This window comes from Lithobates pipiens, unplaced genomic scaffold, assembly GCF_037356315.1.
Source record: "Lithobates pipiens isolate NorthernLeopardFrog02 unplaced genomic scaffold, aLitPip1_a1.2 Scaffold_18, whole genome shotgun sequence".
Taxonomy (NCBI): domain Eukaryota; kingdom Metazoa; phylum Chordata; class Amphibia; order Anura; family Ranidae; genus Lithobates; species Lithobates pipiens.
This window is the reverse complement of record NW_027507758.1, coordinates 379,922,153-379,945,601: the sequence shown is the minus strand read 5'-3', so window position 1 is coordinate 379,945,601 and position 23,449 is coordinate 379,922,153. Positions and strand designations below refer to the sequence as shown.

Below are 23,449 nucleotides of genomic sequence, written 5' to 3'. Positions count from 1 at the left end.
ACCTCCTCTGTAACTCAAAACATGAAACCTGTAGAATTTTTTAAACGTCTCCTATGGAGATTTTTAAGGGTAAAAATTTGTCGCCATTCCACGAGCGGGAGCAATTTTGAAGTGTGACATGTTGGGTATTAATTTGCTTAACATAACATTATCTTTCACATTATATAAAAAAAAAAAAAATGGGCTAACTTTACTGTTGTCTTATTTTTTTATTAAAAAAGTGTATTTTTTCCAAAAAAAGTGCGCTTATATGACCACTGCGGAAATACGGTGTGACAAAGTATTGCAACAACTGCCATTTTATTCTCTAGAGTATTAGAAAAAAAATTATAATGTTTGGGGGTTCTAAGTAATTTTCTAGCAAAAAAACAGTTTTTAACTTGGAAACACCAAATCTCAGAAAGAGGCTCGGCCCTTCAGTGGTTAAGGAGAGAATGAAATACTTGTACAAGGTAGCAAAACATGTAGTAAAAAACGACTGTGATGTTTTTTTTTTTAATTTCATAATCTTTATTCATTTTCAACATACTTTTACATAATAAAAGCAAAAAAAGCATTATCTATAGCATGTGTAGCACTTATTTCACCTTTACAAATGCAGTAATACTTTAGTGAGTAATAAAAAAACCTTTAGAAAACATTCCTATCCATGATGTGTCAATATTTCTTCTATCTAACCCCTCTTTTCGCTCATTGCTCGTATAATCCTCCTTCCCCTCCTACTTCCTCTCTCTCTACCCAGCTTTCACCTCTCCCATACCTCATTCTGGGTATCTCATTCTATCCAGCCAGGGTTTCCACATCTTTTTAAATTCTTTAAAATTTCCTCTTCTCAAATATATCACCCTCTCTTTCCATATTGTCTCCATAGTTGCTGTCTGCCAGTCCACTACTGAAGGAGCATTTTTTGCTTGCCACCTTTGAGCTAACAATCTTCTTGCCTGAAACAAACATCTCAGTATTGCTTTATTGGTATGTCGCGATCTCCCTATTGCTTCACCCAGACCCAGCACACATATCCTTGGATCACCTCTGATCGTTACGCCAAATGTTTCATTCAAGGTGATAACAATCTCTGACCAGTAACGAAACAATTTTGGGCATCGCCAGAACATGTGAGCTAGGTCTCCAGACTCATGACATCTAGGGCACCTATCATCTGCTCTACGTCCAAAACTGAACAGTCTTTTTGGCGTATAATAGGCCCTATGCAGCAGCATTAAGTGTGACATCTTCTGGGCGGGCGAAACTGAGATTGAGTAACCATCCTCCAATATTTTCCTCCACTGTTCATCCGTGAATGTTCCCAACTCCTCCTCCCATTTCCTTCTGCATTTAAACCCTTCTGGGCTTCCTATACTTCCTTCACATATGACTGGATATACATCCGCTATGAATCCTTTTGTCCTCACTGGGGCCTTTAATCTGGTAAAAATAGGGGAGCTATTCCACACAGGACCTTGCCTATTAAATTGTTTCCCTAGGGCGTGTCTGATTTGAAGGTATTTATAAAATGATTGTTTGGGTATATCAAACTCTGATCTTAAAGCACTAAATGTTTTTAATATTTTCCCTGTATATAACTGGGCCAACCTATCTATCCCTTTAACTTCCCAATCTTTATATACCCCTATTTCTTCCATTTCCTGCAGGTTCCGGTTGTCCCACAATGGGGTGTACTGAGTTAAGCCTCCCAGGCCTTTAATCGCCTTAACTGCCTTCCACACCTTTACTACTAGTTTTATAGTGGGTATTTTTTTTTTGGGAAATGAATTTGCCTCCAGAGCTTCTACCATATTCTTATGGGGTGTCTCCGTTAATATTAAGGCCTTATTAATTCCTCCACCCATCTCCTCACTCATGTCCAGGTGTTGTAATTGCGCAGCTAAAAAATAGCTCCTTGGATGTGGAACTGCCATTCCACCTTTTCTTGTAGGTAATTGCAAGGTTTGTAGAGCTATCCTGGATACTCCCCCTTTCCATATAAGTTCTCGGAATAGTACCTCTATTTTCCTAAACCACATTATGTCTACCCATATCGGGGAGTTATGTAACACATACAACAACTGAGGCATCCATACCATTTTAATCAAGTTACATCTCCCTGCATTCGATAATGGGAGTCTTTTCCAGATTTCGATTTTCTTCTTGAATTTAGCTATTAATGGAACCAAATTATCATTTATATATTTATTAGGATCTTTTTGTATGTGTATCCCCAGGTATTTCATGCGCTCCACAACTTCCAGCTGCGCGCCTGTCCCTGGGCTTTGGGCCCTACTTTTATCCAATGGCATAAGAACTGATTTTTCCCAGTTTATCTCCAGGCCAGAGAACCTCCCGAAGTCTGAAATAAGTTTCATCCCTTGTCTGAGGGACTGCTCTGTGTCCCCCAGAAAGAGGAGAATATCGTCCGCATATAGCGCTATCCTCTCTTCCCTCGTCCTCCTTTGAAAACCGACCATATTCCTACTGGATCTAATTGCAATAGCTAATGGTTCTATTGCTAGGGCGAAGATCAGGGGTGACAAAGGGCACCCCTGTCTTGTCCCCCTCTCTAGAAAAATCCTATCTGAATATTCATTATTGACCCTAATTCTAGCACTAGGGCCGTTATACAGAGTTTTTACCCATGCAATAAGATTAGGGCCAAACCCAAATTCCCTCAGTACCCGCCAGATATAGGGCCATTCTAAACTATCAAAGGCTTTGATTACATCTAAAGCCATTATTGCCTTATTGCCATCATTCTCTATAGGTACCTGCATATTAAGATATAGTCTTCTTATGTTTGTGCTTGTAGTTCTGCCCGGGATGAAACCTGTTTGGTCGGGATGTATCAGCCTGGAAATAATTTTGTTCAATCTAATGGCTAATACTTTGGCTAATATTTTAGCATCCGCACAGAGAAGGGAAATGGGTCGATAGGACTGTGTTTCCAATGGGTCCTTCCCCTCCTTGTGTAAGACTATTATTGTTGCCTCAGTCATTGAAGTTGGCAATCTCCCCTCTTTTTTTGCCCAGTTAAATACTTTCAGGAGCTCTGGAAGCAATATTTTACTGTAATATTTATAGGTTTCCAAAGGAAGACCATCTGGCCCTGAGGATTTCTTATTGGCCATTGCTGCTACTGCGCACTGGATTTCCTCAATTGTTAATGGGGCTTCCATTATCTCATTCTCCTCCTTTGTTAGGGAAGGCATTTTGATATTCGAAAAGAACCTATCCATATCCTCGCCAACCTCTGTCCCCCGTGAAGAATACAGTTTGGCATAGAATACCCTAAAGGTATCAGTAATCACTGAGCTCTGTGCTGATATTTCTCCTTTCTCAGTCCTTATTACTGGGACAGTGGATGGCGAGGAGTTACTTCTTACAATCTGTGCCAACATCTTTCCTACTTTTTCCCCTTCCCCATATTCCACTTGTTTCTGGAACAGTTTTTTATTCTCTATTTTCCTAATAACCACTGCCTTGTGTTCCCGTTGTTTCTCTAACCATGTTTTTTTTTTCTCTGGGGTGGGGTTTTCTATATAGGCTCTCTCTGCTATTACTAGATCCCTTTCAACCCTATCCTCCCATTCATTAGATGTTTTCTTAACATTCGCTACCTGTTGGATAAGAATACCCCTAAGATAGGCCTTCAATGCATCCCATATTACTCCAATCTCTGCAGACCCGCTGTTAAACTCCACAAACTCTGCCACACTAAACAGCACCCTCTCGGGGTCCCCAATTAGCTCAAACCACACTGGATTCATATTCCATACTCTTGGGGGCTTTATCCCTCCTAGATTTACCGAAACTGTCACTAGCGAGTGATCTGACACCCCTCTAGGTTGATAAACTATTTCCTTTACTACACGGCTTGCCTCCTCATTCCCAAGGACTAAATCTATCCTTGAGAGTGAGGAGTATGAGCTTGAGAAACATGAATATTGTAACTGGTCCGGGTTACGCTTTCTCCATATATCAGACAGGCCCCCCTCCAGCAAAAATCGAGACAGCCGGGTCTCAGCCTCCGTTTGCATATATATTCCTGGTGGAAACCTATCCTGGCTTTTATTTATAACCTCATTAAAGTCTCCCATTACTATAACAGGAATCCCCGATTTGTCCGCTATAAATTCCATCAAATAATATAAAACTTCCATTTTAAATGGGGGAGGAATGTAAACATTTGCAAAAACATACTCCTGATTTTCAATTACACAGTGTAAAAAGATAAACCGCCCTTCTTTATCTATATTGATCTGCCGACAGGAGAACGCCACCTCTCTCCTTACCAACACGGCCACTCCCCTCGAGTAAGAGGTGTGGACTGAATGGTACTGGACTTGAAATTTCCTACTCTGAGTTTTTAATATAGTTTCTTTACTTAGGTGTGTCTCCTGTAGGCAGATCAATCCTACTCCACACTTTTCCAAGGTGTCGAACACTACTGCTCTTTTTACAGAGGCTCCCAGCCCTCGGACATTCCAAGAGCCAATATTCAAAACTCTGGACTGCATAACTCTAGGAAGTGTGGAAAAAGAAAAAAGAAGAGCGAGAAAAGAGTAAAACCTGAAGGCTCAAAATTAACATTTAAATTGCTTGAATTCCCTGACGTTGAGCAGAAATAATCCCTGCTTCTCCCTCTATAGTTCATGCCGAAGAGGCAAATGCAATGGGGGGATGTAAAAAGAAAAGTGCAATCCCACTTAGTGAGTACTTTAATAAAGCTATACCATCTTTTATACTCCCTAGTGTCACCCCTTCTCAGTCTCCTCTTGTGAGCGTGAGATCCAAACCTTCTATCTACACACACCATTACCCCGTATTTACTCATTACTTTTAAATTAACATCTATGACTGTGCAAATATTACCTATTTCCTTTTCCTGAATTTTGTATGCTTCCATCTTCCCTGTTCCCTCCCCCCTACCCTCTCCATACCTATCTAGGTTACCCCTAGGGGTTTTTACCGTGACCACTACACTCCCACACATACCCTCATGCTCCCCCCTCCCCACTCCTTCTCTCATGCTTCCATCCCCACCCACCTCCCGCTCCCCCCCAATACTCAACAACCCCCCCTTTTGACCCTCCCCTTCCTCAAGCATAAATTCTTACTATATTGTGTGTCATTCTCTGCACCCTGACTTTAATGTGTCATCTTCCCTTACTTCATTTACAGTGCACCCATTACATCCCCCCTTCGCTAATCTTCCCCTCTCCCGATAAAAGAGGGAGGGGAAAGGAGAAAAAAAAAAAAAAAAAAAGAAAAGAAAGGATAAATGAAGTGAAAAGGGGGTCATACACATGCATATATAAAAAAGAAAAACACATCATTTCTTCAATAACTGATCTCCCTTCTCCTGCATCCATGCTTCTACCCTTGCAGGCGTATCAAAAAATAAAGTCTCTCCCAATGCTACTACCCGTAACCTTGACGGATAGAGCAGAGCATATGTAATGTCCAATTTCTGGAGTCTACGCTTGACTTCTATAAACTCCGCTCTGCGCTTCTGCAAATCAGGGGAAAAGTCAGAGTAAAACGAGATTTTAGCGCCCTTGTAGCTGACACTCCCCATCTCCCTGGCCCTCCGAAGCAAAACAACCTTATCCCGGAAGTTCAAAAATTTGATTAGTACAGATCTGGGCTGACCCCCCCGATGCATAATTCTAGGCGGAACTCTGTGTGCCCTTTCAATAGCAAATTGTTGGGAGAAAGACTCTCTGCCAAACACTTCAACAAGCCATTTTTCCAGAAACTCAGCTGTGTCAGAGCCTTCACACTTCTCGGGGAGGCCTACCAGTCTTATATTGTCCCTGCGGAGTCTGTTTTCCAATTCATCCAGTTTCCCTTCATATTTGCCCATCTGTATTTTTAAATCTTTGACCTCTTGATTTAATGGATACACCTCATCTTCAATCTGAGAAATTCTACCTTCTGCTGCTGCTAATCTGTCAACCGTTAACTGAAGTTCCTGCCGTATAAAGGCCAGCTCTTCTTTAATACTTCTTGTTTGATCGCATAGCTCCAATAATGATTGTTTGCAAACGTTAACAGCCCCAAGGACCTCCTTCAGCGTCGGCTCTTCTTCACCATTTATTGGGTGTACCAGCATGGGATCTGACTCTGATCTTCCAATTGCACCCGCGTTTTTGTTATTTATTTGTTTTACGCCTGTTTGTGACAGTTGCCCTTGACTCTTTCTGTCCGTTGGAGGTTTTACTAGACTCCCCTGTCCCCCCTTGGTTGGCGTATTATCGGGAGTATGAGCATGGGCATATTTTTCCAACTTGGCCGCAGCAGCTATCCCAGCTGTTGTTGCAGTGAACTGGGGATCTTTTTCTTTATCTTTTTCTTTGGCGGATCTCAAAGATTGCGCCCCCACATTTTCCTGCCTGGCATGCTCCTCCCCCCTCCTCCTTGCAGACATCGCTCAGATCCGTAAGTGTCCCCGGGAAAAAAAAAAAAAACAATAACGTTTTTTGAAGGGGGGTAATTTCCCTAGGCCAAGGCAAAAAAAAAAAAAAAAGGAGGAGAGGTCGGCTTCAGCTACTCCACAGTCGGTCCAGAACTTTAAACATGAGTGGATTTGATTTGAACTAATTTCTTAAAGGGAAAGCAGCAGCAGGAGCTATTTTTTCCAGTCTATATATTTGTATATTTCTTTCTTACTGCAACACTTTCCCCAAGGATAATACAGCGTTCACAACAACTCCCCTCTTATTTCTCCTTTAAATCAACTCAAACGGGGCAATGATGGGGGGGATCTGGCTTGAAATAAAACGTCTCTCCACAGTCACTGCATAACAATATATAATATATCTATGCCTTTAAATTTCTTCGCTGGGTTTAGCTGGCTTTTACCTGGAAGTGGCTGTGCCTCCTCCCCAGTCTCAGTGATGTGGCTCCTCTCTCGAGCGGATCTCACGGGATTTCACCTCCAGGGGCTGAGCTGAGAGATCTCCCCTCCGTTCACCCTCCTCCACACACCGCCGGTGCTCAAAAGATCCCACCGCTCCGCCACACTCTGCCTCTCCCGACCGTCAGCAACCACTGCTGGGCACCACAGGTCTCCCCAGCACACCGAGCCAGAGCCTTCTCCGTTAGGGAGATCAAACGGGGATGTCACAGGCGCAGCTGATACCAGCTCCCGTCAGCGTGCAGTGAGAGCACACATCTCTCTCACACTCACTCCTCACACACCGCCGCCATCACCATCCGGTCACGCCCCCCTTGCTTGGGGGGGCGTGACCGGACCGTGACTGTGATGTTTAAATATGGATATCACTCATACCTTGTAAAAAGATGGAGAACATACATGGAAACATTATGTCAGTGCCATATATTTATAAGAACATTTAAAGCCCCATTAAATAAATGTAAAAGCTACCTGACAACATGTTGTGGACTGGAGTTGCTATGTTAATATCTTGCAGATGTTCAAATGTCTCTGTGTGGAATAGACGTAATGTGGAGCCAGATGTAAAGGCAATCCAGATTCCTACTCCAGCCACTGCCATGTGAGAAATCACCATGCCTTCCTCTTGGTGAGCTTCAAACTGGTGCTAAAAAAGGCAAAATAAAATAACATTTTACAATAGAATAGTAAAATACACACCATCAACAAAGTATTTCTAAACCCAAGTAAAAATATTTCATAAGAGCAAACACTTGAAGTGCTTATAAGCCATAGTAATGAACTTTTCTTATTTGCACCTTCTGGTCTTCTATATATACCACTGAAAGTGTTTTTGTTAGATCTATTCGATAGGTGCAAAAACACTAATGATCACTCAATGTAATGGCATCACTCAATGTCATCACTCAACAATACAAAAAGAGGAATTTTGATTTGCCTGTAAATTCCATACCTTGCAGTACAGTACAGGACACAGGCAACTTATTCATACACCATGGGATGTCGCAAAGCAATGATTATAAGGGTGGGCAACAACAAGGCAACAGAACTGCAACAGGCCCCAAAATAACATAGATAAAAATTTCTCAGGTTCAGAGTGGTGATTGAACAACCTTGCTGCCAAAAACCGACACTATTAGAAGGCAAAAATATGTAATTGTATCTTGAAAGTAGGAACTGAAGACCAGGTAATGGCCTAGCTGAGTTGAATGATAGAGGCTACCCTGAAAAAAAAGGTACCAATGTAAAAAGTATTTTTTTTTAAATATAGCAATGCAGCCAAGAGCAGGAATTTTTAGCACTGACATTTTCAAAGAAGAAAAAGTTTTAAATTGCAGACAAATTACATCTCTCTTGCTTCTTTTTTCTTTTCTCTTTGTTTATATTACAGCTATGAACCATACAGATATAAAACAGTACAATACAGTATAGAGAGAAGTACCGGAACATAACATTATTGACCTACAGCATTGGTCATTAAGGAACTGGTGTAGCACTTTTTTGATCTATGACTATAGTTCTGAAGAACAGAAGACTGATCCTCTGAAGAGGAACTGCATGGTCAGAGGCACCCCATCTAAGATGAGGGGTCATCTCAGCCATGAATTGATCATAGTAGCTAGTCATTATGTTTAAATACACAGCCCACTAACTAGGAGTGGGACCAATAGCAATCGATCAGTGGTCACAGAACACTCCTCAAACTATCAAAGGGTTTAATAAGTAGGAAGAAGGAGAAAAGGAGAAGTAATAGAAGGGGGGCGGAGGAAGGGGAAAGCGACAGCGAATCTCTCCTGGGGGACTAAGAGGGTAGCCTCATATCAGACGAGGTTGACCCAGTCAGGTATGTAATCCAGGGGTCCCATGTTTTTTCAAATCGGGAAGCTTGTCCTGCAAGATGGCAGAGAGGCGTCTGTTTAAAATTATCCAGGATAACTTGTTATTTAAGAGGTAAAAAGATGGCACCAGGGATTTCAAGAATCTTGCAATCGTTATTCTGGCTGCAGTAAAAATAAAACAAATTAGGCGTTGGGTGGGTCTTGGGGTTTCCCCAACAGGGTGTCCGAGGAGTTGCTTGTTGCAGGGGACCTAGTCAGATTTTTTCCTGTGAGATTATAGATAAAACTGTAGATTTGGATCCAAAATTGATGCACTTTTGGACATATCCAGCACACGTGGTACAAGGTTCCCTCTTAGCCACACCCCCAAAAACACCCCAAAACCCCAAACCTGGCGTCCATTGGGCAATTCTAGTGGGGACCATTTATACTTTGTAATTGGCCTCTATTGGGTAGGTATTTATAAGTGTATTTCTTGAAGTAGAAGAACATTGCTTCCCAGCTTGTTGTAGTAATACAATGCTGTGTCACAAGATTGTAGTGAGTTAGGCTGGAGGACGTCATGGTAGGCAGGTAGGCAGGCTGAACCCGCTTGTTAGTATTTACCCTCATGGCCAGTTGACCATGGCAATGAGACAAAGTGCCGAAGAGGCTCACTGGGGATAGGTAAGTGTAGTGAAGAAGGAGAAAAGTCAAGAAAAGAAAGATCAGGTAGAGCCCTTGCTCTACCTGACCTTGATGCTCTACGCATCAAGGAAAATCATCTTTTCCTTGATGCGATAGAAATTAGGTTTCAAGATGATGTCTCTGGGTAAGCCATCTTGTCTAGGGGCAGTGAGGGCCCGGTGAATCCAATCAATTTCCAGGTGGTGCGGAGATATATCAGGGATAAGCTCTCTCATAAGTTGATGGGCCACGTCCTTGAGATCAGAGACAATCTCTGTGAGTCCCCAGGTTTGGACATTATATCTTCTGGATCTGTTCTCTAGATCCTCTAGCTTTGCATTTGCCTGGTCCAATTGCTATTAAAGGCTGGTAATCATTTTGAAGTTCTGGTTTACCCTGCGCACTGTTCCATCCATCTTAGATTCAATGGTATCCAGTCGTTCTCCTTTAAATCTGTGGTGATGAGGATGATGGCCTTGTTGAGTTGCTGTTGTAATAGTGTTGAGAATCTAGCCAGTAATACTGCATCCCCCGAGTAGGTGGTTGAGTTCTTCAGGGAGAGAGCTCTGCTGACTGAGTGTAGGTTCTGCAAATTCTGCCAGGTGTCTTTCTATAGAGGAAGCAGGAGACATGGCATCTTCCCCATCTCTCCTGGGAGAGACATTATATGGGGAGTTTGGGCCAGTCACACCTTGTGATGTCCCAGGCATACCGTCCTGTGGTGCAGAGAGGCCTGAAGCTTGTGTTAACACTGATGGGTATCCCGCTGGGCTATGTAGTGTCGCCCAGTGGACAGTCTGCGGTGGACTCCGGCACGCCATGGCCTTCAGGCTGGGTGCCATCTTGGCTGCTGTAGGAGACTCCTGCATGACAAGGGTCGTGCGAGGCTGAGTGGCCTTGAAGGTGTCTGTGTGCTATTTCTTTTTTATTTATTATCATTTTTTTAAGGAAGGCAGCAATTCATTTTTCTTTGCTATCAATTTAAACTGTAATGTTTTCTTTACAAATGTAGTTTTGCTGTAGCACATCCTACTGCAAGAATGATAAAAAATAAAACTGAGTAGAATCATCCCCTCCTAAAATGTATACCAGGCCCTTTGAGACTGGTACATATTTTAAGGGGGGCTCGATGCAAAAAAATAAATAAATGTGAGCGCTACCTAAAAATCCATATCTGACCCTTTACCTGAGCATGTAGCCTGGCTGGCCAAGAAAGGGGATGGGGAGGTTACTCCAGAACTATGAAGAGCCACATGCGCTCAACAATGAGAGGTGGCTTGCCAGGGGAAACCCCTCCTGCTAAAAGCACCTTGTTCCCATTGTGATGAGGGTAAGGGTCTTATCCCCACAACCATTGCCTGATGGTTGTTGGGGTCTGCAGGTGGGGGCTCATCGGAATATGGAAGCCCCCCTTTATTAATAAGGTGGTCCCCTAATTTCAGTTCTCCCCCTATGTGATTGAGTAATATAGAAATAAAAACACCTAAACATTCTTTAATAAAAGAAATACAAATGTCCCAAAAAGTCCTTCATTGAAAACCCAATTGTCAACCATGATGCCCTCTCTTTTGCCAAAAAACAAAAACCCAGCAACCCACTGTACATAACCAATCCCGACAGCGGCACTATATTAATGACAGCTCCCAGAGGTGTCATTCACTATAAAAAAAGGGGCAGTGAGGAGAGTGCGCAAGTGGAGCTTCTGAGAAGGCTGCCTAACCTTGGAGCTCCATCCCGTTCCAGCCCCACCACTGCAAGCAGAGTGATCTCCGGATACAACCCCAGGCTAAACCAATAGCAGTTAATTGTTCTGGGCTCATTTAGCTTCTGTGAAGCCAGGGACCGTGCACTTTCAAGTGGGGTCACTCAGGAGAGATCTGACCCGCCAGCCGGATTCAATCTCCTAGGTCACAGAGGCTGCAAAGATGGCACCCGGGGCAGAGCATGAGGAGGGACAGGGGAGAAGATATGGAGGCAGGCACAGATGGAGGGTCCTCAAACCACTACTCCTGGGCCTAAAGATGTGAATATCCCTTCTGGAAAGAATGCTGGATGAGCTAATCACCACCCCAGTGAGGGATCATACAGCTAACCCAGCAATGTTAGAGCTTTTGGGCACACATTCCCCAGGAGACCCGATGGACTCACACACTATAATGAATACATTTTCTAAAATGCTCTCCAGGAGCATCCCAAATTACTTCTTCCATACAAGCAGACCTCCTAAACCTGGGAACCAGGATCGAGGCCATAGAACACAAAACGGAACAGACAGTCTCCAGAATTAATCAGAATACGGCCCGCATTCAATATTTACAGGATTAATTTGACTCAGCCCTCTTCAAAATTGATGATCTGCAAAATCGCTCCAGGAGTTATAACTTTCAGGGGCCTAGCCCAAACAGCATCCCAAATTACTTCTACCATACAAGCAGACCTCCTAAACCTGGGAACCAGGATCGAGGCCATAGAAAACAAAACGGAACAGACAATCTCCAGAATTAATCAGAATACGACCCGCATTCAATATTTACAGGATTCATTTGACTCAGTCCTCTCCAAAATTAATGATCTGGAAAATCGCTCCAGGAGTTATAACTTTTGGATCAGAGAGCTCCACCAAACAATTACAGAGGTTCATGGGACTGTTCGTGCTTTTATTAGACATCATCCCTGACATCCCGGAATTACCATCTAGAATTAGAGCGCACAGAGCACTTCACCCCCAAACTCAGATGGCCTACCCAGAGATATAGTGGCCGAGCCTCATTTTTTGGGGTGAAGGAGGAAGTTATGTGTTGTTATTGTTATTTGTTGTTTGATAACCGGGCTATCTTCTTTTCCGGGAGAGTCGGGCATTGGGCGTAGGGAGAAGGCTTTCTTCCCTCCTTTGGAGTCCCCCGGATCCTCCCCGGGGCGGAGGCAGCTGAGTATAAGGTTTTAATGCAAGTTGTAGTTTACTTGGGCTCCAGTCCATCTATAGTTTTATATTTTTATTGTGCAAAGCAACACTACTCTTAGATATCCTTTTGCCTTTGGGTGCCTAAATTTTGGGGCGATTCGCTCCTTTCAGGATACCCCTGGGCAACAGCTACCCCTGGGAGTGGAAAGAAGATAGGGAGGGTCTCCAGGGCCCATGTTGACAGCTATTTCAAAACATATGGGGCTCTCCCTATATTATGCATTAACAGGTGGTTGGCGAGGCCGGAGCGGACGTTATGCTCCTCCCTCTGATTTACGACAGCTGGTTCTTTCAGATGCAGTTGTTGGTCTGCCTCCTAGGTGGACTATTGTGTTGCTAACTACTAGAGTGGGTGGGATAGAAACTAATCCCACTCTCTTGGTTCTGGGGAAGTTTGCAGGAAGATTCCTCCGTGACCTTCTCAAACCTCTCTTCTACACTTATCTTTTCCCCTTTTTCATGCTTCTCTCACGTTTCTTATTTTTTCTCAGGCACCAAGAAGTCACCATATGTAATAGGCTGGGGGTAACTGACTCCACCTCTCTCTCGCCCTTGTGGTCCCAGTCCAAGTTGATCTGGAGGCAGGTAGGTCTCTGATGCATTATCCACCCCCTTTGATCCATGGCTTCGCTTAAGGGACACTCAGCACCCTTAAGAATAGCCTCACACAAAGTTTGTGGCTAGAACTCACCACTGAAGTGCTGGAAATATTTCCAACATTCCCATTCACAGCATCTTGAGGTGCTTCTCTTACAAGAAACCCATTTTCCGAACCAATACAACCCAAAATGTATTCACTCTAAATTCCCCCATTTCTATTTAGTCAATGCATTGGATAAGACTAAAGTGGTGGGCATATTTGTCTCCAAAAACACAATTTTGTCTCTCCAGCAGGAAATCAGGGACCTTGAGGGCAGATATATTCTCCTTGTAGGTGCTGTAGATGGGGTAACATTCAGGTTTATTTCATGCTATGCCCCGAACCACGATTAGGCTTCTTTTTCATTCTATAATAGCCACCCTATCCCTCATTTTCTGGGCACGGTAATTATGAGGGGAGACTCCAATACTGCCCTAGATCACATGCTAGATAAATCAGGAAAAGGCCACCCTCATCAGATACATCCCTCAAGCAAAGTTTAAGGCTCACCAAGTTTCTAAATTCACATGAGATGGTGGACATCTGGAGGGAATTTAACCCAATGGCAAAGGAGTACACACATTATTCTGCCCCCCCATTTAACACTAGCAATAATAGATCATATCTTTACAGTGGCCTCAACAATTCCTTTTGTCTCCAGGTCCCTTATCAGGGAATCCCCATTGTTTGATCATTCGATGGTTGTTCTTTATATTATGACACAACACAAATCTGACGGGAAGTTTTGCTGGAGATTGAACAAATCTCTGCTAATAATCCAGTGCACTGCACTATGCTAGATAAAGATATTGTGGACTACATTTCAGTCAGTGACAGTGGGGAGATCTCTCCTACAAAAAGGGGCAGTGGTATCATTGCCCACATGGCCATATTTAGGCAATGATGTAAGGCTCTATACCACACTCATTTGCTTACATGGTCAGGGCCAGTGAATGGGCTGGGTGATTTCAATGGTTGGTATTTCAGGCACCAAGAAGTCACCATATGTAATAGGCTGGGGGTAACTGACTCCATTAACAACCATTGACAGCCGGGATAGTGGCAACATCACTGCCTAAATATGACATAGAAGAAATAAATTGGAAGCTGTAATTATGGAGGAAAGTAAATGGAAGCTGTAATTGCTCTGTAATGGCACAATCCTGAAATACAGGATCGTGTTGGTTGTTCATTATCCTGGTCCAATTTGTTGCAGTTTGACATACTGAAATAGCAAACAGAGCCGATTGCAGGGTGGGGTCTTGCCAAGGAAAAGAAAGGCTTTAAGTGAGTCTCAAATGTTCTGTCCACTGAGTCTTTAAAAGATGGAACATTTTAAATGGGTACAATGAGATGTTTGTTTAGGACAGAGACTTCAGGGTCAGACATGGGGATAGACCATTTCTTTGCAAACTCTTTCTGAAACTAGATAGAGTTCAGTAGAAACTTTTGGGGGAGTAAAAATCCTTTCAGTCTACCAATTGTAATAGACAAACTATTCGATTTGTTTGTGAACAGGGAACGTTTTGCAAGGCTTAATAGGTCTCTGTGCTCAAAGGTGCATGGTGAGTTGAAGGTGAGTTTAGGTTTACAATACTAAGGCTTTTACAAGCAGAGGCAACAAGCTTTTCAACATTAGCAAAGCATATTGTGGGGAACTCCCTCTTCAATATGGTGATTGTGTGTGCGATCTACTTCTGCATCCTTTCAATTTCCTGTGCTTCAGGTTATCTAGGACCAGTATATCAGGGTCTGACTCTGGTTCAAAAACGGGAATAGCAGAAGAAGTGGGAAGTTTTTGAGCTCTGGACAGAGATGGTTGTATTAAGGCCGTAATTCGTCTGAGAAATTGTGACACAGGTGTAAAAAATTCTGATTTTGTCAAATAGGTTCCTTGTTGAGCATAGAAATAAAACTAGAATCAGATTCGGTAGCCGGTGTTAAGACTCCGATGCAAAGGACTAAATCATTATGAACAGACCTTCATCAGGGAAAATCTGCCTGCAGTTGGCACCCTTTCGCTAGGTCTTCACCATAGCTAAAAGTGAGGGTATTTCCTTGTGGGGTACTCACGGTAGGGTGAAGAAGAGAGTTACCCTAGTGTGTCTAGTAGGAGTAGATCATCCTTTAACAAATATATGAAGCAAAAAGGCAGGGGGAAGTGCCAGAGTGCCTTATAATTGGTCTAGGTGGAAGGGACCAGTGATGTGATGTTAACAACTGGTCACCCAGAGTCTGGGCTCTGAGTGATTGGATTTTAGTGCCAAGTTGGAAAAGTTTACACTGCCCAAATTGTAACACGGTAACAGTCAAACATACAGGGTGACCCTGTCATACTTGTTCACAATGCTAGACTGTATGTGGACTGCTTCTGTAGACTGTGAGGTTGAGGAAATCTTTAGAAAAATCTTTTGAAAAAATGAAAGTATTGGAGCTGTTCTCTCCAGAAAAGAAATGCGGTCCTCACAGAGTGTGGCAGGATTTATGGGTGAGGGGAGCTAGAGGTGGCGTGTCCTCAAAAGTTTGCCAGTGTCCAAATACCTTAATGTATGCATCTATAACCCATGGTGTATGAATAAGTTGCCTGGGTTCAGCTCTATACAATTAGGATCGTATTTTTTTCAATCAACAAAGGTGCTGTGTGGAAAGTTGCTGGCCAAACAGTGACTGCACCCAATTAGATACTGCGCCCAATTAGGTATTCTGACAGGGTGCCAGCTGTCAGAATACAATAGCCAGCAGGAAAAATTCTTCCATCCATGATATTTAGCATGGAGAGGGAAATCTATATGTGTATGGCAAGCCTATGTGGTGAAACAAAGAGAACTCATATTTATATTCTGCCAGCAAAAATTAAACTACTGTAATAATAGTAAAAAGACAAAATTCTACTTGGAATAATTGTATATGTGCGGCAACATTGTGTTACAGAAAAAATGATTAAAACTGTGCAAGAACTGTGCTGAGAACTGTCTTTTGAAATTAGATAATGTTTTGAAGTTAGTAATGTTCACGCAAGATAGATGTGTTAATTTTGGTCACCCTACTCCCCTGTTTTACTAATCCCAAATTTAAAATGTCAGAACATGGAGGCAGTGTTGAGTGATACTATGACATAAGCACACAGCACTTTCGTATGTCGGAATGAAAATTCCCTTTGCCACTGGATGGACAAACCCCCCTGATAATACTATCAAAAACACATTTCATTCATTTAAAATATCTGTGAGAATGTGTTGAACTAATTTCTGTTGCTCTGATGAAATCTAACGCTTCCATTCTATATCTGGTAGTAATCTCTGCTCTAGAGATTATCCATGTTATGTACCATATAACAAAAAGATCTATAAACCCAATTACATTTTTGCCTGGAGAAACATTCAAACCACTCTAACGTTTAATATGAACTGCAGTAGCTGAAAAAAAAAATACTCTGAAGTGAAATGTCACAGACAAAATGGCTATATTAAGCATCCTATTGCATGGTAAAAATAATAGAATATCTTATAATACTTAATATTCTTAGTCATGTTCATTTCGTTTTGTTATGCATTGCATCCAAGTGTATACCTACTTCAGTATTATATGTTTCTCTGTCAATTATGAATATTTGTCCTCCAGAGGCAGCCCATATAGTTCCTTCCATTACCAATAAACTTCGAACAGGTAAAACACCCAATTTAATCAGCTTTGGAGAATCCACATTCCAAGATCCATCTAAATGCAAAGAAAAAAAAAAGAAAAGAAGTCATATGTAAATAAAACAAGGGTAAATAATTACTATACAGTTCAAAATGTTCATACTGAAATTAAAACAGCTGCTTTAACGTGAAACACACACATCAAGGTCTGTGCAGAAATTAAATGTGTAAATGGCAAGAAAAACTGGGATTGAATATAGGCCACAGTGAAATCCTGCTTGCATGATGTACTAGCCCTCAAAAACAATTACGTCATTATGACTCGTTGGTACTTCGTATCCACCAGAATCGTTTGCTTTGTACTTGGCTGTTCTTCCCATGGCTTTCATGGATGTGGATTTTGGCACACGTGGTGGTTGTGAAAGGCTCAACAATTCTGGACTGCTGTATTATCACTCCTTAAAAAACTAATGGGACAGGAAGTCCCCCACAGAGAGGAATATGCACTCTCTGTGCCAAACAGCCCAGTCTACTCAAGGTACAGTTCAAACGTATTATTCATGTCTTTTACTGCTGCTACATAATCGATAAAGAATGGAAAAATTCCAACCTTTCGTTTTAACTTCCAACCTTTCATACCCCATTAGCTGGTATCCATGGCTCACACAATTTCTTTGCTGGAATTGACAGGGAAAATGTGCCTTTCCAGGGAGGTCTCAGCTGGCAAAGTAACCCTCGCTCCCTTCAGCACACTGGATATAAAAAGTCTACACACCCCTGTCAGATGTTAGTGATATAAAAAAATGAGACATAGATAAATAATTTCAGAACCTATAAAAATTGTAAAACTCAACTGGAAAATAAACTGAAATCTTTTACATCACAGAAAGCTGACATTTTAACAGGGGTGTGTAGACTTTTTAAATCCACTGTATATACACACTACTTTACCAAAAGTATTGAGACTTTATAGCCTTTATACGCACATGAACTTTAATGGCATCCCAGTCTTAGTCCATAGGGTTCAATATTGAGTTGGCCCACTGTTTGCAGCTATAACAGCTTCAACTCTTCTGGGAAGGCTGTCCACAAGGTTTAGGAATATGTTAATGGGAATGTTTGACCATTCTTCCAGAAGCGCACTTGTGAGGTCAGGCATTGATGTGGATGAGAAGGCCTGGCTCAAAGTCTTCACTCTAATACTTCCCAGGACTGTGTGCAGGCCAGTTAAGTTCCTCCACCCCAAACTTGCTCATCCATGTCTTTATGGATCTTGCTTTGTGCACCAGGGGGCAGTCATGTTGGAACAGGAAGGGGCCATCCAAAAACTGTTCCCACGAAGTTGGAAGCATGAAATTGTTTAAAATGTCTTGGTATGCTGACACCTTAAGGCCCCTTTTACACTGGGGCATTTCTCAGGCGCTACAGCACTAAAAATAGCGCCTGAAAAAAATCTGGCCCCTTTTACTCCTTTTTTTCACCGTCCTGCTAGCGCCCCACTCCAGTGTGAAAGCCCTCCAGCTTTCACACTGGAGCGGTGCGCTAGCAGGACGGTGAAAAAAGTCCTGCTAGCCGCATCTTTGGAGCGCTGAAATCAATGGGGCAGCGCGGCTATACCGCCACCAAAGCGCCGCTGCACTGGCGCTTTGCGGGCGGTTTTAACCCTTTTTCGGCCGCCATCAGGGGTTAAAACCGCCCGCTAGCGGGCGCATACCGCCACTGAAATGACGGTAAAGCGGCGCTAAAAATAGCGCCGCTTTACCGCCGATGCCGCTCCCACCCCAGTGTGAAAGGGGCCTAGGAGTTCCCTTTACTGGAACTTAGGGGCCAAGCCCAATCTCTAGAAGACAGCCCCACACCGCCAAATGATTTGGACCAGTGCACAAAGCGAGGTCCATAAAGACATGGATGAGTCTGTTTGAGGAGGAACTTGACTGGCCTGCACTGACCTCAACCCGATAGAACATCTTTGGGATGAATTAGAGCAGAGGCTTTTCATCCACATCAGTGCCTGACCTCACAAATGCGCTTCTGGAAGAATGGTGAAACATTCCCATAGACACGCTCCTAAACCTTGTGGACAGCCTTCCCAGAAGAGCTGAAGCGGGTATAGCTGCAAAGGGTTGGCCAACACAATATTGAACCCCATGGACTAAGACTGGGATGTCAGTAAAGTTCATGTGCACGTGTGTGTATATATATATATATATATATATATATATATATATATATATATATACACACACACACACACACACATATATATATATATATACGTACATACATACACACAAACACACACCCTTAGATCCTTTTGTTTACACTTATAGGTAAGCCATGGCCTTTTTCTGCAGTTTGTTTTGTAAAATTTTGTTTTCATACCCCTTAATGTCTTGGTGCATTCTCCTGGTTGGGAGCCACTGCTTTGGATAAGCCATAGTGCTCTGATAATCCTTTGTCACAAAGCTTGTAAACAGACAGAAAACATTGTTTAAAAAGCCTTTTACAAAAATGAAAAATATTGACCAAACGCTATCATCTCATCTAGAGCTTTTGGTAATGTTTGTCAAACACCTAACACAATTTGAATTCCTACCCTACATATGGATGAACAGGTGTTCTATGCGTGTGCAGTACATATGCAGGCAGTCCCATTCTTGTCAAGTGGAATGCAGTGGCTGCATGGACATAGCCGCTGCTCCTAATTTAACATATACGTGGGTGCTTGTGTGAATGAGGCCTAAATGGCAATTATATATATATATATATATATATATATATATATATATATATATATATATATATATTTATATATTTTCTCAGTCTATAATTTGAGGATTGTTGGATAGCAATCATTTATCTCAGAGGCATTTATGAACTGTATTTACTAAATTATTAAACTCTATTTTGAACTCAAACTTCAATTAGCTATGCTACCAGAAAGAAACAATAAAAATAAATGAATGGAGTTTACATTTGCATTCAACTGCATTTACAAGCTATTGTTGGATTTGCCATATGTATTCTGTATGTGCTGGCATTCACAAAGCTGGAACAGATTTAGACTTGGATGGCTGCTATTGGCAGGCTACATGGTTATTATACTTCTGGAACAGACTATCTGGCACCGACTTCTATGTGGTTAGAGCATGGTGCCATGCAATAAATGGCTTACAACCCAAACTGTTAATTATGAATATTGTATATTTAAAAAAAATATCAAACTTTGATGCTAAACCTGTGAACTGCAAACAATATATGCTCCATTTTTACACTCAGGTGGCCAGGCCATTTATACAATTTTTCCATTGCTTTTTTATTTTTCCCTTACAGCTTTTAGAGATGATTAAAGACCCCTCAAACCATACATTTTCTGAAAGCAGGTGACAAGTAGTCACAGGGTACAGGGGTACAATGATATTTGTACAAATGTTTATTAAAAGAAGGTTTTAGTTAAAAATGCACTAAAATCATTAGTAGATAAAAACACAGTACATTTTACAAAATTCCTACTAAATATAAAGGCTTAACCTGTATTGAGTTAATAATTAACAAATATTTGTAATTTTTAACCACTTGCCACCCGCCATTTAGCAAAATTACGTCAGCAAAGTGGTTTGGTTATCCTAACAGGACATGATTTGACGTGATCAGGATAAAAAACCATTGCGTGCCTGTAGGGGGCGTTTGCTGTTGTGGTGTGTCAGTCTGACACACTGCAACTCAGATCTAGGGAAAGAGTCTCTGATGGAGACTCTTTACCACGTGATCAGCTGTGTCCAATCACAGATGATCATGATCTAAACAGGAAGATCCAGATTATCAACGCAGCCCCCCCCCCCCCCCCCGAGGGTGCCCACCCAGGACCACCAGGGATGCCACCAGGACCACCAGGTATGGCCACCACTGATGAGCACCAGGTATGCCACCCATGGCCACCAGGGATGCCAACAATGTGTGCCCATATACGATGCTAATGTGTGCCCACATATGATGCCAATCAGTGCTCATCAGCAATACTTGCCAGTGCCTCCATGGCAGTGATGCCCATCTATGTGTCATCTATGAGTGCCACTCATCAGTGCCACTCATCAGTGTCCACTTATCAGTGTCCACTTATCAGTGCCCCTCAGTGCTGCCTATCAGTGCCACCCATAAGTACCCATCAGTGCCACCAATAATTACCCACCAGTGCCACCCACAAGTACCCATCAGTGCAGCCTCTCAGTGCCACCTATGAGTGCCCATCTGTGCCACCTATGATTGCCCATCAGTGCTGCATATCAGTGCCACCTATTGGTGCCCATCAGTGTCACATATCAGTGCCTATCATCAGTGCCATCATTGGTGCCACCTCATCAGTGCCCATCAGTACCGCCTTATCAGTGCCCATCAGTGAAGGAGAAAATGTACTTATTTATAAAATTTTATAACAGAAAGTAAGAAAAACCTTATTTTTTTTATTTATTTAGCAAAAAATAAAAACCCCAGAGGTGATCAAATATCACGAAAAGAAAGATCTATTTGTGGGAACAAAATGCTAAAAAAAAAATTGGGTACAGAGTAGCATGACCACGCAATTGTCATTTAAACAGCGACAGCCCTGAAAGATGAAAATTGGCTTGAGCAGGAAGGGGGGGTGTCTGGTATTGAAGTGGTTAAACTACACCTTTTTGCAAAATGGTGAAAACTAAAAGTACGCAAAAAGGTTTTCATTGTTTCCTTTCAGCTTTCAGAGTTTGCTAACCACTTCCATACTGTGCCTATTCTGGCACTCCTCTCCTACATGTAAAAATCATAATTTGTTTGCTAGAAAATTACTCAGAACCCCCAAACATTATATATTTGTTTTTAGCAGACATCCTAAAGAATAAAATGGCGGTCATTGCAATTTTTGCAAGGTACCCGCATCTCTCCTCCAGGCTGGAAAGCATGAGATCTGGAAAAAAATCCACAATCTGATGCTTAACAGCCGCGATCGCGGCTTTGTTTACATCTGCAGCCCAGACGTGATGTCATAACGTAGCACCCGGGCCTCCGACGGTCATAGAGATGACTGGTGACCATCTGGTCACCGGAAATCTCTATGGTCATCATCCAGCAGTGGCCAATTCTTTCTCTGGGTCCCCAATGGTATGGGAGAGCCCAGAGAAGCACAAGATGGTGGCGCGGGGGGGGGGGGGGACTGCCGCTATAATCGTTCTTACAGTGCACAGAATCACCAGCTGCAAACAAGCAGATTAAGGCCCCGTGATATTTGTGCAAATGTTTACCAAAGCAATATTTTCACAAAAAATAAACTAAAATCATTATTAGCAGTTACAAACACAGCAAGTTTTACAAAATTCCTGCTAAATTCCTACTAAAACATAAAAGCTTAACCTGTATTGAGTTCATAAATAACAAATATTTGTAAATTTTGAATTGCACTTTCTTGAGAAATAGTGAAAATCGGATGTACGCAAACATTTCTTAGAAAATCTGGAGGTTTTCCTTTTTCACTTATAGTTTTCAGAATTTGTAAAAGACCCCCCAAACCATACATTTTCTGAAAGCACATGGCCAGTAAAATAAAAAGAATATGCTACTGATTTTTAAGCCAGCGCGATATTTGCGCAGATGTTTATCAAAACAATATTTTCGCTAAAAATACACTAAAGTCACTAAATTCCTATTAAGTTGAAACTGTACTCAGTTACTAGATAACAAATATTGGTACGTTTTAAATGGCACCTTTTTGTGTAAAATGGTGAGAACTGATGGTACGAAAAATTGTAAATAAAAACAATTTACTCAAAAAATCCAGAGGTTACCATTTTTCACTTACAGCTTTCAGAATTTAAAAAGACCCCTCAAACTAGACATTTTCTGAAAGCACAGGACCTGTAGAATAAAAAAAAAAGTGCTAATGATTTTTTGGACCCTGCAATAATTGCGCAAATGTTCATCATACCGCTATTTTCACTAAAAATACACTAAAATCATTATTGTGCATTGACCCAACATAACTTACAAAACTCCTGCTAAATTGCTACTAAAGCAGCCTTCACATGTGGCATACTAAAATGCACGCCCATGGAGGGCCATGTTTACCCGCACAGGGATGCACAGGTGTTCTGTGCATCCTCGTACAGGCAGTCCCATTTATATCAATTGAGATGCAGCGGCTGCACAGTCATAGCTGCTGTTCCCAATCTGACACTAGTGTGGGTACATGACCCGGAACGCAGACAGTGTGAGCTGAATGTAGTGTGAGTGCATGTGGACCTACATGGATGTAAAGTTGGGAGCAATGGCTCTGTTAGGCTGCTTTCACACTGGGGCGGTATTCAGGCGTTACAGCGCTAAAAATAGCGCCTGTGTAGCGCCTGAAAAAAACCGGCCCCTTTCACTCCAGTGTGAAAGCCGGAGGGCTTTCACACTGGAGCGATGCGCTGGCAGGACGGTGAAAAAAGTCCTGCTAGCCGCATCTTTGGAGCGGTGAAGGAGCGGTGTATTCACCGCTCCTAAACCGCTCCTACCCATTGAAATCAATGGGACACCGCGGCAATACCGCCGGCAAAGCGCCGCTGCAGCGGCGCTTTGCGGGTGCGTTTAACCCTTTTTCGGGCGCTAGCGGGGGTTAAAACCACCCCGCTAGCGCCCGCAGACCGCCGCTAAAGCGACGGTAAAGTGCCGCTAAAAATAGCGGCACTTTACCGCCGACACCGCTCCCGCCCCAGTGTGAAAGCAGCCTTAGTGCAGTTGCTACATCCCAAATGACATCAATGGGACTGCCTGCACAGAGAT

The 23,449-nt window shown here is 42.4% G+C and overlaps 1 protein-coding gene across 1 annotated transcript in view; it reads right to left on the bottom strand.

The window, feature by feature from the left end:
• Positions 1-23,449, bottom strand: part of ARHGEF10 (Rho guanine nucleotide exchange factor 10) — a 269,684-nt gene that overhangs the window by 39,292 nt on the left and 206,943 nt on the right. Inside the window, exons 26-27 of the mRNA XM_077487769.1 lie at positions 16,594-16,736; positions 7,385-7,559 (exon numbers count right to left, since the gene is read on the bottom strand). Coding sequence (XP_077343895.1) covers positions 7,385-7,559; positions 16,594-16,736 — 318 coding nt within the window. The remainder of the gene's footprint in view (positions 1-7,384; positions 7,560-16,593; positions 16,737-23,449) is intronic.